This window comes from Rattus norvegicus, chromosome 18 (assembly GCF_021556685.1).
Source record: "Rattus norvegicus strain SHRSP/BbbUtx chromosome 18, alternate assembly SHRSP_T2T, whole genome shotgun sequence".
Classification (NCBI taxonomy): domain Eukaryota; kingdom Metazoa; phylum Chordata; class Mammalia; order Rodentia; family Muridae; genus Rattus; species Rattus norvegicus.
This window is the reverse complement of record NC_141551.1, coordinates 1,980,001-1,996,032: the sequence shown is the minus strand read 5'-3', so window position 1 is coordinate 1,996,032 and position 16,032 is coordinate 1,980,001. Positions and strand designations below refer to the sequence as shown.

The 16,032-nt window shown below is 40.4% G+C and overlaps 1 protein-coding gene across 4 annotated transcripts in view; it reads left to right on the top strand.

The window, feature by feature from the left end:
• Positions 1–16,032, top strand: part of Abhd3 (abhydrolase domain containing 3, phospholipase) — a 55,547-nt gene that overhangs the window by 15,072 nt on the left and 24,443 nt on the right. For 2 of the 4 annotated variants that reach the window (NM_001106162.1, XM_087592627.1), the window contains 1 exon segment: positions 11,243–11,288. The exons of the other annotated variants lie outside the window; for them this stretch is intronic. In NM_001106162.1, the coding sequence (NP_001099632.1) occupies positions 11,243–11,288 (46 nt within the window). 4 annotated transcript variants of the gene reach the window in all.

The window sequence follows — 16,032 nt, the reverse complement described above, 5'->3', positions numbered from 1 at the left end:
CATAAAGTCATTGTTTTTGATAGCTGAGTAATATTCCATTGTGTAGATGTACCACATTTTCTGTATCCATTCCTCTGTTGAAAGGCATCTGGGTTCTTTCCAGCTTCTGGCTATTATAAATAAGGCTGCTATGAACATAGTGGAGCATGTGTCCTTATTATATGTTGGAGCATCTTTTGGGTATATGCCCAGGAGTGGTATAGCTGGGTCCTCAGGTAGTGCAATGTCCAATTTTCTGAGGAACCTCCAGACTGATTTCCAGAGTGGTTGTACCAGCTTACAATCCCACCAACAATGAAGGAGTGTGCTTTTCTCCACATCCACATCTGCTGTCACCTGAGTTTTTGATCTTAGTAATTCTGACTGGTGTGAGGTGGTATCTCAGGGTTGCTTTGATTTGCATTTCCCTGATTATTAAGGATGTTGGACATTACTTTAGGTGCCTCTCAGCTATTCAGTATTCTTCAGTTGAGAATTCTTTGTTTAACTCTGCACCACATTTTTTTTTAAATTTATTATATATAAGTATACTGTAGCTGTCTTCAGACACACCAGAAGAGGGCATCAGATCTCATTACAGATGGTTGTGAGCCACCATGTGGTTGCTGGGATTTGAACTCAGGGTCTCTGGAAGAGCAGTCAGTGCTCTTAACCACTGAGCCATCTCTGCAACCCTGCACCACATTTTTTAATAGAATTATTTGATTCTCTGGAGTCTTCTTGATTATTTGATTCTTCTGGAACTTCTTGAGTTCTTTGTATATATTAGATATTAGCCCTGTACCAGATGTGGGGTTGGTAAAGACCTTTTCCCAATCTGTTGGTTGCTGTTTTGTCCTATTGACAGTGCCCTTTTCCTTACAGAAGCTTTGCAGTTTTATGAGGTCCCATTTGCTGATTCTTGATCTTAGAGCATAAGCCATCGGTGTTCTTCTGTTCTGGAAATTTCCCACTGTGCCTATGTGTTTAAGGTTTTTTCCTACTTTCTCTTCTATTAGTTTCAGTGTATCTTGTTTTATGTGGAGATCTTTGATCCACTTGGACTTGAGCTTTGTATAGGGTGATAAGAATGGATCCATTTGCGGGGCTGGGGATTTAGCTCAGTGGTAGAGCGCTTACCTAGGAAGCGCAAGGCCCTGGGTTCGATCTCCAGCTCCGAAAAAAAGAACCAAAAAAAAAAAAAAAAAAAAAAAAAAGAATGGATCCATTTGCATTCTTCTACATGCAGACCTCCAGCACCATTTGTTGAAAATGCTGTCTTTTTTCCACTGGATGGTTTTGACTCCTTTGTCAAAGATCAAGTGACGATAGGTGTGTGGGTTCATTTCTGGGTCTTCAATTCTATTCCATTGATCTACCTGCCTGTCTCTGTACCAATTACATGCAGTTTTTATCATGATTGCTGTATAATAAAGCTTGAGGTCAAGGACGGTGATTCCTTCAGATGTTCTTTTATTGTTGTGGATAGTTTTCACTTTCCTATTTTTTTCTTTTCCAAATGAATTTGCAAATTGCTCTAAGCCTATGAAGAGTTAAGGTGGAATTTTCATGGAGATTGCATTGAATTTGTAGATTGCCGTATTTACGACATTAATCCTGCCAATCCATGAGCATGGGAGGTCTTTCCATCTTCTGAGATCTTCTTTCCTTTCCTTCTTCAGAGACTTGAAGTTCTTGTCATACAGATCTTTCACTGGCTTGGTTAGAGTCACATAGGGTATTTTATATTACTTGTAGCTATTGTGAAGGGTGTCATTTCCCTAATTTCTTTCTCAGTCTGTTTATCCTTTGAGTAGAGGAAGGCAACTGATTTGTTGGAGTTAATTTTATTTCCTGCCACTTTGCTGAAATTGTTTATCAGCTGTAGGAGTTCTCTGGTGGAATTTTTGGGGCCACTTAAGTATACTATTATATCATCTGCAACTAGTGATACTTTTGACTTCTATCTTTCCAATTCCTTTGACCTCTTCTTGTTGTCTAATTGCTCTGGCAAGTACTATATTAAATAGGTATTGAGAGAGTGGGCAGCCTTGTCTAGTCCCTGATTTTAGTGGGATTACTTCAAGTTTCTCTCCATTTAGTTTGATGTTGGCTAATGTTTTGCTGTATATTGCTTTCATATGTTTAGGTATGGGTTTTGAATTTCTGATCTTTCCGAGTCTTTTATCATGAAAGGGTGTTGAATTTTGTCAAATGCATTCTCAGCATCTAATTAAATGATCTTTTTTTTTCCCTTGAGTTTGTTCATATAGTGGATTACGTTGATAGGTCTCTATATGTTGAACCATCCTTGCATCCCTGAGATGAAGACTTCTCAATCATGTTGAATGATCATTTCAATGTGTTCTTGGATTTGTTTGCAAGAATTTCATTGAGTATTTTTGCATCAATATTCATACGGGAAATTGTTCTGAAGTTCTCTTTCTCTGTAGGAAGGGTCTTTGTGTGGTTTTGGTATAAGTGTAATTGTGGCTTCAAGGAACGAGTTGGGTAGTATTCCTATTTTGTGGAATAGTTTGAAGAGTATTGGTATTAGGCTTTCTTTTGAAGGTCTGATAGAATTCTGCACTAAACCTATCTGGCCCTGTTTTTTTTTTTTTTTTTTTTTTTTTTTGTTGTTGTTGTTGTTGTTTTTTTTTCCCCGGTTGGGAGAGTTTTAATGACTGCTTTATTTCTTTAATGACTGTTTGGATGGTTACCTGATCCTGAATTAACTTTGGTACCTGGTATCTGTCTAAAAAGTTGTCCATTTCATCCAGATTTTCCAGTTTTGTTGAGTATAGGCTTTTGTAGTAGGATTTGATAATTCTTTGAATTTCCTCTGTTTCTGTTGTTATGTCTCCCTTTTCATTTCTGATTTTGTTAATTTGAATACACTCTCTGCCCTCTGGTTACTCTGGCTAAGGCTTTATCTATCTTGTTAATTTTCTCAAAGGACCACCTCTTGGTCTTGTTGATTCTTTGTATAGTTCTTTTTGTTTCTACTTGGTTGATTTCAACTCTGAGTTTGATTATTTCCTGCCATCTACTCCTTTTGGGTAAATTTCCTTCCTTTTGTTCTAGAGCTTTCAGATGTGCTATCAAGCTGTTACTGTATGCTCTTTCCAATTTCTTTTTGGAGGTACTTTGAGCTATGAGTTTTCCTGCTTTCTGTATCCCATAAGTTTGTGTGTATGTTGTGCCTTCATTTTCATTAAATTCTAAAAAGTCTTTAATTTCTTTCTTTATTTCTTCTTTGACTGAGTTATCCTTGAGTAGTGTGTTCAGCTTCCATTTGTATGTGGCCTGTCTGTTGTTTTTGTTGTTATTGAAGACCATGGTAATCTGATAGGATGCGAGGGATTATTTCAATCTCCTTGTATCTATTGAGGCCTGTTTTGTGAGCAATTATGTGGTCCGTTTTTGAGAAGGTGTCATGAGGTACTAAGAAGAAGGTTCATTCTTTTTTGTTTTAGGATGAAATGTTCTACAGATATCTGTTAAATCCATTTGGTTCACAACTCCTGTTAGTTTCACTATGTCTCTGTTTCTGTTTCCATGATCTGTGCATTGATGAGAGTGATGTGTCAAAGTCTCCCACTATTATTGTATGTGGTGCAATGTATGCTTTGAGCTTTAGTAAGGTTTCTTTATGAATGTGGGTACCCTTGCATTTGGAGCATAAATGTTGAGAATTGATAGTTCATCTTGGTAGATTTTTCCTTTGTGAGTATGAAGTGTCCATCTGTATCTTTTTTGATAACTTTTGGTTGAAAGTCGATTTTATTTGATATTAGAATAACTACTCCAGCTTGTTTCTTGGTACAATTTGCTTTAAAAAAATTTTCTCAGCCTTTTACCCTTAGGTAGTATCTGTCTTTGTCACTGAGGTGTGTTTCCTTTATGTAGCAAAATGCTGGGTCCTGTTTATGTATCTAGTCTGTTAGTCTATGTCTTTTTATTGGGGAATTGAGTCCATTGATGTTAAGAGATATTAAGAAATAGTGATTGTTTCCTGTTATTTTTGTTGTTAGAGGGAATTATTTTTGTTTGGCTCTCTTGTTTGTTTGTTTGTTTGTTGCAAGAAGATTACTTTCTTGCTTTTTCTAGGGTCTAGTTTTCCTCCTTGTTTTGGAAGCTTTTTTTTTTTATCTGTTAATCTGTTATCTTTTACAGGGCTGGATTTGTGGAAAGATATTTTGTAAATTTCGTTTTGTCATGGAATATCTTGGTTACTTCGTTCATGGTAATTGAGAGTTTTACTGGGTATATTAGCCTGGGCTGGCATTTGTTCTCTTAGGGTCTGTATGACATCTGCCCAGGATCTTCTGGCTTTCATAGTCTCTGGTGAAAACTCTGGTGTAATTCTGATAGCTTTGCCTTTATATGTTACTTGACCTTTCCCCCTTACTGCTTTTAATATTCTTTCTTTGTTTTGTGTTTTGGGTCTTTTGACTATTATGTGAAAGGAGGAATTTCTTTTCTGGTTTATCTGTTTGTAGTTCTAAGGCTTCTTGTGTGTTCATGAACATCTCTTTCTTTAGGTTAGTGAAGTTTTCTTCTATAATTTTGTTGAAGATATCTACTGGCCCTTTAAGTTGGAATCTTCATTCTCTTCTATACCTATTATTGTTAGGTTTGGTCTTCTCATTGTGTCCTGGATTTCCTGGATGTTTTGGGTTAGGATCTTTTTGTTTTTTGCATTTTCCTTCACTGTTTGTCAATGTTTTCTATGGTATCTTCTGCCCCCGGGATTCTCTCTTCTGTCTCTTGTACTCTTGTATTCTGTTGGTGATGCCTGCATCAATGACTCCTGATCTTTTTCCTAGGTTTTCTATGTCCGGGATTGTCTCCCTTTGTGATTTCTTTCTTGTTTTTTTTTCTTTCCATTTTTAGATCCTTTATGGTTTTGTTCAATTCTTCATCTGTTTGGTTGTGTTTTACTTTACTTCTTTAAGGGATTTTTGTGTTTCCTCTTTAAGGACTTCTATCTGTTTACCTGTGTTGTCCTGTATTTCTTTAAGGGAGTTATTTATGTCCTTCTTAAAGTCCTCTATCATTTATAATTCAGTTTAGGTTTTTAAAATTTCTATTATTTCCCCCTTTTTCTTTGAATCTATTTGTTTAGATATTTTTTATATCAAATCTGGAAAGTTTGGGTGTTTTAGGTTTTATATTTCTTTTTCTTCATTCTTTTCTTTCCGGAATCTCAATTACATGTATAGCAGGTATTTTGATATTGAGGTATCTTGTTTATTTGTAGACAAGATCTCACTGTGTAGCCCAGGCTGGCCTGGAAATTGCTATGTTGGCAAGGATAACCTAACCTTAAACTCACAAAGATATGGCAGCCCTGCTTCCTGAGTGCTAAGGCATGTATCTACCTAAGTGCCTCTTTTTGTATTATTAAACAAACAATGCAGGGTCTATTTATTATGATGCTAGGGAAAGGAACTCTGCCTTGTGCATGCTAAGTATCTGTGATTTAGCTATATCCTCATCTTTCTGGAATTTCCATTTTTTAAAGATTCATTCATCTTTATTTTGTGTGTGTGTGTGTGTGTGTGTGTGTGTGTGTGTGTGTGTGTGCTTTGCCTGAATATATGTCCATACACTATGTGTAAGGAGGCCAGAAGGCGACTTTATACATCTCAGAACTATAGTTACAGATGGTTGTGATCACCATGTGGGTGGTAGGAACTGAACCCATGTCCTCTCGAGGAGCCAGCAGTGCCCCTAACTGCTGAGCCATCTCTCCACTCAGGAATTTCCATGTTTATGGGTACTATTCCTCAACTGGGATTTTCTTTTATAATTCTTCATATGCACAACACCTGAGTATTCTACATTCTCTTTGATTCTACTGTCCGGACACCAAATGTGGGTTTTGTTTTCCCATTTCTTCATGGTTCACTAATTTTCAGCTGTTCTATGGATAAACTATTTTTAAAACCTTGGATTCTTGGGCTGGAAAAATGGCTCAGCCATTAAAGACCAGACTTAACCAAATATTCTAGATTCTGAGCCGGGCAGTAGTGGTGCACATCTTTACTCCCAGCATTTGGGAGGCAGAGGCAGGTGAATCTTTGTGAATTCAAGACCAGCTTGGTTCACAGAGTGAGAGCCAGGACATCCAGGACTACACAAGGAAACCTAGTCTCAAAACAAAATCTGGATTTTATTATTTTTTCCTGGATAATGCTGATTTTTCTTTTTTCTTTTTTTATCACACAGATAAGTTCGGTAAAACTCAAACCTCAAGCTCTGTTTTGTCTGTGATAAGCAGTCATTAGAATCTCTGTCTAGTTTATAGCCTTAAAGATGCTGATTATAGTTGCTGGGCAGAGGTGGCAAACATGGAAGCTATGGAGAGATTAAGCCCCACTTTTCATTTAGAATTTAGAGTCTTCCTTTGTCTTCTCTATTTCTCAACTGCAATAGTTCTCCCAAACTTCATATTCTTCAAGCCTATAAGACCAAGTGTTTCTATTGGACTTTCGTCCGATTACCAACTACTCCCGTCTTCACAGAGATAAGCGGCTGTAGCAGTGAGTTTTCATTACTCTGCCTTTTGCTCCCAGCTGGTTTCATGCAAACACCCACCCAGGAGCTGTCTCAGCACAAGCACTCACACACACACCACACACACGCACACACACACGCTCACACACACACACACACCACACACACCACACACGCACACACGCTCACACGCTCACACACACACACCCCACACACACGCACACACGCTCACACACACACGCTCACACACACACACACACCACACACACCACACACGCACACACGCTCACACGCTCACACACACACACGCATACACGCTCACACACACGCACACACGCTCACACACTCACACACACACGCACACACGCTCACACACACACAGACACACACACATACACACACAGACACACACACACATACACACACATACACACACACTCACACACACACTCACACATACACACACACATATACACACACAAACACACACACACTCACACACACTCACACACGCTCACACACACACGCACACACGCTCACACACACACACACACCACACACGCACACACGCACACACGCTCACACACACACACACGCACACACGCTCACACACACGCACACACGCTCACACACGCTCACACACTCACACACGCACACACGCTCACACACACATACACACACAGACACACACACATACACACACAGACACACACACAGACACACACACAGACACACACACATACACACACACTCACACACACTCACACATACACACACATATACACACACACAAACACACACACTCACACACACTCACACATACACAAACACACATACACAAACACACATACACACTCACACATACACACTCACACATACACACTCACACACACAAACACACACACAAACTCACACACTCACACACACACTCACACACACTCACACTCACACACATACACACACATACACACACATACACAAACACACATACACAAACACACATACACACTCACACACACAAACACACACATACACACACACTCACACACACACTCACACACACATACACACACATACACAAACACACATACACACACATACACACTCACACACACACAAACACACACAAACACATACACACACATACACACACATACACACACACAAACACATACACACACATACACACACACATACACACACACAAACACATATACACTCACACACACAAACACATACACACACAAACACATACACACACATACACACACACAAACACATACACACACATACACACACATACACACACACAAACACATATACACTCACACACACAAACACATACACACACAAACACATACACACACATACACACACACAAACACATATACACTCACACACACAAACACATACACACACACAAACACATACACACACATACACATACACACACACACAAACACAACACACACATACACACACACACACACGGACGCACGCACTCATGCATGCACACACAGGTGGGTGCGCATCATTTAATTTTTAAATGCCTTGTCTCCCTCAAAGGCTGAGCACTCCTAAATCTTCCCGTTACCCCAGACCCAATAGGGGAAGTGGCCAGTGGCCTCTTACTGGAAGTCTCACTTGGCTGAGTGGTTTCTCTCCTGCCACTACGGTGTCCATTCCTCTTCCCCTAGGATGGGTGATTCTGCCATTCTTCTCTGTGTCCTACCAATGCAGATTTCAGTATCCCACACTGTGCCAGCTATTGGCTGTTGGCATCTTTATTGATAGAACAAAAAACAGTTGGGGACCTTCAGTGTCTGAACATGCAGATTCAAAGCATTAGCACCAATCTCCAACAAACAGGGAGTCTTCCCAATGCTCTTCTCTTCTCTGTCAGCTTAGCTTTCTGTTCCTGCCTGCCTTGGTGCTGTTCTCTACCTACATTGTGAACGATTATAGTTACTACTCTGTAGAATGGTTGACCTCATAAGCTCTGCCCTGACACTTCTGGAACTAGACCCCCCTTGTCACCATCTCTAACCCTGCATTCGGGTTCTGTACCGAGGGTTGGAGAGATAGCTTGGCAGTTGAGAATGCTTGCTGCTGTTGCAGAAGACCTGAGTCCAGTTTAATATGCCTACATCGGGTAGCTCACAACAACTCCTAACTCCAGCTCCGAGCAATCTGATGTCCTCTTCTGGCCTCCTTTATACACACAGACACCGACACATACATGACATTCATTATCCTTTAGATAGCTGTCTTAGTTACTATTCAGCTGCTATGAGAAGATGCAAATGGCCTTTTATATGGCAACTTATAAAAGAAAGCATTTAATTGGGGGCCTACATACAGTTTCAGACGGTTGGCTTATGATCATTCTAGTGGAGAGCATGGCAGCAGGGAGGCAGGCCTGGCACTGCAGCAGCAGCTAAGAGCTCGAATCTGATTACAAGCGGGAGGCAGAGACAGCTAGACTGGGCCTGGTGTAAAATTTTGAACCCTCAAAGGCCACCTTCAGTGACACACTTCCTCCCAGAAGGCCACCCCTCTTAATCCTTCCCAAACAGTTCTAGCAGCTGAGAACCAAACATTCAAATATATAAGCCTATGGGTCCCACTCTCAATTCAAACCACCATAGCTGCTTACCTTGTATCTTTGTTATGTTGTGTCAGCCTGAGATTTATCTGCCTTCTCCATGAAATCTTCCTTAATTAACTCTGCCATGCTGAACCCAGGGAGCTTTGCTTTCTGTGCCACTCACTGGACATTGGACGCCCCTGTGGCAGGTCATAGTACTCCTGTCAGCTAAGAATATGGCCCATGGCTCTCCACTCTAACTGAAGGCATTCCTCAAAGAACCGTACTGCTGTTTTGTTTCTCTGTTATCTCTTATAGACTTTGATCTGCTTAGTTCAGTAGATTCTGTTTAATAAGTGTTTTTGAATGAATGACTCATTCTAATATTAGTGGCCCTGTGGAGTGTCTAAAACATGTGCCAAGGTGCCAAGGTGGTAGACAGTGACAGTGTGAGCTGTGCGTTGGGGGAGGGAGGCGCACATGCCCAGTCTGCATTTTGGAGGATGGCCCCAGGTGGACAGAGTGATTTTGCATGCATCTGCAAATCATCTTGTCCTTTCCCTCCTCTGGCTTTGTGGCCTGTCACAGTGGCAGGCATAGGACATCTTGCCCCAGAAGCCATTTGAATCTCTCCTTTTTGTTTGCTCTCTAAAGCAGTTCTTGTCTGACTAGGAACTTCAGCCTAAAGGCCACATGCATTGCTTAGGTGCTTATGCAAGTGAATCTCTGTGGCCAGCATACATTTTATTTATATCTAGTCTGTCTCGCCATTCTTTTTAGAGGGAAAAAAAAAAAGATAAAGTCAGGAATAGTGGAATGTGGGAAGCTGAGGCAGTGGAACTTGAACCTGAGTTTAGGACCAGCCTGGGCAATGTAGGATATCCCATGTCTTAGAATAAAGGGAGAACAATAAAATGGAGAAAGTCTCACTGTGCAGCCCTGGATGCCTGCAGTTCTCAGTGTAGACCAGGATGGCCTCAAACTCAGAGATCCACCTGTCTCTGCCTCCTGAGTGTTGGGATTAAAGGCACGCACCACTATACTCTGCTAATATTAATTTTTTAAAAATTTCTGGTTACCATGTTTGCTGAACCTTGAGAAATTCGAGTTGGTGTCTAGTGTATGGATAATGCCTCAAATACAATGTAGAGAAGACATTTGAACCAAAAATGTATGTTTGACTTAAAATTGTTTTAGAAATGCTTATCATACACAGATGTGTGTGTATATATATATATATATATATATATATATATATATATATATATATATATATATATGGTTTTTAAAGTATACACTTTTTGGTAGAGCGCTTGCCTAGGAAGCACAAGGCCCTGGGTTCGGTCCCCAGCTCCAAAAAAAAGAACCAAAAAAAAAAAAAAGTATACACTTTTGGTGAGAATGAGACCAATATGTAACTTTCTAGTCAAACCCACATACAGAATTTCTTAACTCTTTAGTTCTGGTAATATAGGTCAGAAGTAAGAGTGATTTGCTGACAAACATGAGGCCCAGGGTTTAATCTCTAGTACAGTCAAAAAGTAAGGGTTTGTAATCATTTAGAAAGAGTTATTAATTAGAGAGAGTAGCACCAATATGCTACTGCTTGGTGTTAAAATACGACATTATTACAAGCATTTTACTATACATATACGCAAAACAGGAATACACCATTGTGTTTGTGTGGGGATAGGAGAACAACTTGGAAGATTCAGTTCTCTCTTTGAATCTTGTGGGTCATGGGATGGAACTCAAGTCAGGCTTGGCAGCAAGTGCTGTTACCAGCTAAGCCATCTCAAAAGTCACACAGATTTTGTTTGACAGATGTTTGAGGCAGGGTTTCCATCTGTCCTGACCTAGTCTCAAACTCAGTACTGGTACCTGGGTTAAAAGCACCTGTACCTCTGAACCCACCCCCACCCCGCCTTTCCCTCTGCATGTGCTGGCATTATAGGTGTGTGCATGGGAAGCACCGCCATATCCAGGGCTTTATGCTTGCTAGGCTAGCACTTTACCAACTGAGCCACAGCCCTGGCCCAACATCGTTACTATTTTAATGCTGCAGGATTCTATAAGATCAGTAAGATGATCTCAATAGTACATCATTAGGAAGAACTGTGTAGAGAAATAACAGAGTTCTTTCCTCATTTTTAGGTGTGTGGTTTTTAATAACAGAGGAGTAGCAGGAGAGAGTCTCTTGGTAAGTACTTTGACATGACAAGTCTCCATTTGAAAAGAAATTTGAAAAAGAATCATCAGGTTTACAATGAAAAGTATATTCTTTTTACTGAAACTACTTTTGCAATTAATATCAGTTCATAGTAGGAAAATCTCTCCGGTCCAAATTAGTATGCTTTTCAATAGTTTTGTTTATGTGTTTCTGTGTATGCATCAGATACCTTGGAGCTAGAATGACAGACAGTTGTATGTTGCAGTAAGAAAATAAATAAATAAAAAAGCAGAGTGACCAGTTCTTGGGCGTATCTCTCCATCCTTTTCTCCTGGGCTCGCTCTCTGACCCAGGTGGTTGCACTGTAGGAACTAGAACTAATTTATCTCAGCGGTTCCACACTGGCCCCCGAGGTACTCTCTAACCTGGGAGGTCCGAGAGCCATTTCAGCGTGGACCTTGCCATGCTGCTTTGCTTTCACTCACAGTTCCCTTGGCGGGATGGCGGGCTTGGTGCATCCTGCCACTACTGCACCTTCTCCTGAACTCAACTAAGTCTCCACATGAGAGAACACACCACACAATAACCTCTCTTCCAATTGATAAGATATAATTTACCCATCTAGACAGCACAAAATCCTGTACACACCCATCCCTTAAAAATAGTCATAACAACCTGTATCTATGTGCAGAGAAGAATCTTAACATCTGCTGCCATGTTCTCCCAGCTCCTCTCTCACTCCGACTCCCTCTCTTCTTTCTAAAACTTTCCTCCCACCCATCCTTCCTGCTCGTCCAATGACAGGCCTCGTTCTATCCTGTACCTGCCTTCCTGCATAAAGACATCAACCTAAAGTCATTTCATGTTGAGTTCTGAGAACGGAACCTAGGTCCTCTAGAAGAACAGGAACTGCTTTTGATCATCGAGCTAAGGCATCTCTCAGCCACCAGCATTCCATTTTATAGCAACTTTTATATTTACTACATTTTAACATCAGTAGATATTAAAGTGTATCTTTGTTGTTTGTTTGTTTTTTTTGTTTCTGTTTTTTGTTTTCAAGTCAGATATTCTCTGTGTAGCCTTGATTGTCCTGAAACTTGCTCTGTAGACCAGGCTGGCCTCAATCTCAGAGATCTGCCTGCCTTTGCCTCCCAAGAGCTAGGGTTAAAGGGTATGAACCACCATCACCCAAGTATGGTTATTTTTAATAAAAAATACATTTTTCTTTAAAAATTAGCCAAAATAGTCTGGAGATGCAGCTAAAGTGATTAGCATTCTTGCTTAGTGTTTGTGAAGTCCTAGGATTAGTCCCAGAACCACACCAGAAACAAACAAAAATCTTAGTTCCTGTTCCATTGCTGTGAAGAAACACCATGACCAAGGTGACTTATATATATAAAAAAAAAAACAAAAAACCAAAGCATTTAATTGGGGCTCTGCTAACAATTTCAGAGGTGAGCACTTGACTGTCAGGGTAGGAACATGCAGCAGGCAGGCAGCAGTATCTCTGAGAGCTCATACTGGATCCATGGGCAACAGGCAGAGAGGGTGAGACTGTGCCTGGCGTGAAGCCCAAGCAGGTTTACATAGACGCAATATTATTTAAATCATTTAAAATTTAAGTCATGTCTTTCCCTCCTCTAACTCCTAGTTAGTTTTTCCTAGAAATTCACCACTGCATTTGATGGCTAAATCTGTTAAGTGAACCAGGCATGGTTCTTCATAGCTACTTGGGAGACTAAAGTGGAGGATCTCTTGAAGTCAGGAATTTAAGGCCAGCTTGGGCAAAACAGTGAGATCTCATCCTCAAAACAGCAACCCAAAACAAAAATCTGTGAACTATGTTGTAAGATATGATTTTTACACTTACTTTACTTACTGCAAATGTTAATCTTGATTGTCAATTTGATATGATGGGAAATGACTGAAATTAGTAATACCCAATTCTAAGTGTACCTGTGAGAGCAGTTCTAGAGAAAATTAACTTAAGGGCCTACTCAGAGTCTAGGTGCTATTCCATAGTCTGTGGGCCTGAGAGACATAAAGGGGGAAGGGAGAAAGTAAATCAGTCTAGAATTCTCTCCCCTCCTTTCTCCTTATCTCTCTTTCTCCTCTCTCTCCCTCCCTCTACCCTTCCTGGGCACCATGAGAGTATCTTTGCCATGTTGTCTGCCTCTATGATGGATTGAAACCACTAAAACTAATCAATAGAAATAGTTTGTTCTTTACATTGCTTTCTTAATGTTCTGTCAAAATAACGAAAAGAAATCTAATACAGAAATTTGGTACCAGGAGTTGGGTAATTGCTATAAAAAAAACCTTTCTATGTGACTCTTAAACCTTGGAATTAGTTGCCAGGAGAAATTTGAAAGTTTGGCTACCTGATCTAGAAAGCCCTTCAAGATGGTACCATCTCAGTATTAATGGGTGATTCTGGTGGTACCTCAGGTGACTCAATTCCTGATAGAAATGTGGACAGGACAGCCTGGTTGTGAGATTTCAGGTAGAAACAAAGACTATATTTGAAATTGTGTTATGTTCTGGTAATAAACTTGTTGCAATAATTATTTAAAAATCTATACCTTTTATCTTGTGCTAGCCTTGGCACCCATAGGGCCTTGCTGCTCCCAAGAATTAGCTCCAGTACTGGAGGGCCATATGGAACTAACCATAATTTATCTCTGGTTAGCATCTCTCCTGGTGGCTCTCTGCTAGCTGTGAACTCTCTGGTTCCAGTTACCTGGTAAAATCAGGGCTCTAGAAGTCCAGCATGGGGCTGGCCTATCGTGGCTTCCTGACACAGACTCTGCCCACACTCCCAGCAACTGCCTCCTGGTAGTTAAGGTAAAAACTCCCAACTACCTGGTAAAATCAAGATTCAATAAACTGTAACTTAACAATCAGATTTATATGTTAAATTCTCAATCCACAATATACAATAAACTCACAACCAAATGATAAAGATATAAATTGCCCACCTAGATAAGATAAATTGGCCTATAGAAATCTATCCCTTAAGAAATACTCATAACAACCTGTATCTATGTAGAGGCATGGAGAGGATCATTTATGTCTGCCTCCGTATTGCCTCTCCTCCTTTCTGCTTCTCTCTCTCCTTCTAAAACCTCTGTTCCCACCTCTCTTCCTTCTCACCCAATGACAGGCCTCATTTTATCTTGTGTCTGCCTTCACCTGCATAAGGACATCAACCTACATTAACTTACCTATATTTCGTCTGTGTCTTGAGATTTTAAGGAAGGTGGGCCTAATACTCAGGCTATCATGTGGTTATTGCTAGTTCTATCTTTTTAAGAGACTTGGGTAAAATAAAGAAGCAGAGGAGAAAGTCTCTGCCACTCACAAAAGAAAGAAAGAAAGAAAGAAAGAGAGAAAGAAAGAAAGAAAGAGAGAAAGAAAGAGAGAGAGACAGAAAGAGAGACAGAGAGAAAGAAAGAAAGAAAGGAAGGAAGGAAGGAAGGAAGGAAGGAAGGAAGAAAGAAAGAAAGAAAGAAAGAAGTAAAGAAGTTAGTTTGGTTAGAAAAACCAGTGTTGAATTGAGAGTAAAGAAGGCCTGGAAACTGCAAAGCTTCTGTAAGGCAAAGGACACTGTGGTTAGGACAAAACAGCAACCAACAGATTGGGAAAAGATCTTTACCAATCCTACAACAGATAGAGGCCTTATATCCAAAATATACAAAGAACTCAAGAAGTTAGACCGCACGGAGACAAATAACCCTATTAAAAAATGGGGTTCAGAGCTAAACAAACAATTCACAGCTGAGGAATGCTGAATGGCTGAGAAACACCTAAAGAAATGTTCAACATCTTTAGTCATAAGGGAAATGCAAATCAAAACAACCCTGAGATTTCACCTCACGCCAGTGAGAATGGCTAAGATCAAAAACTCAGGTGACAGCAGATGCTGGCGAGGATGCGGAGAAAGAGGAACACTCCTCCATTGTTGGTGGGATTGCAGACTGGTACAACCATTCTGGAAATCAGTCTGGAGGTTCCTCAGAAAATTAGACATTGAACTGCCTGAGGATCCAGCTATACCTCTCTTGGGCATATACCCACAAGATGCCCCAACATATAAAAAAGACACGTGCTTCACTATGTTCATAGCAGCCTTATTTATAATAGCCAGAAGCTGGAAAGAACCCAGATGCCCTTCAACAGAGGAATGGATACAGAAAATGTGGTACATCTACACAATGGAATATTACTCAGCTATCAAAAACAATGACTTTATGAAATTCGTAGGCAAATGGTTGGAACTGGAAAATATCATCCTGAGTGAGGTAACCCAATCACAGAAAAACACACGTGGTATGCACTCATTGATAAGTGACTATTAGCCCAAATGCTTGAATTACCCTAGATGCTTAGAACAAATGAAACTCAAGACGGATGATCAAAATGTGAATGCTTCACTCCTTCTTTAAAAGAGGAACAAGAATACCCTTGGCAGGGAATAGAGAGGCAAATATTAAAACAGACACAGAAGGAACATCCATTCAGAGCCTGCCCCACATGTGGCCCATACATATACAGCCATCCAATTAGACAAGATGGATGAAGCAAAGAAGTGCAGACCGACAGGAGCCGGATGTAGATCGCTCCTGAGAGACACAGCCAGAATACAGCAAATACAGAGGCGAATGCCAGCAGCAAACCACTGAACTGAGAATAGGACCCCCGTTGAAGGAACCAGAGAAAGAACTGGAAGAGCTTGAAGGGGCTCGAGACCCCATATGAACAACAATGCCAAGCA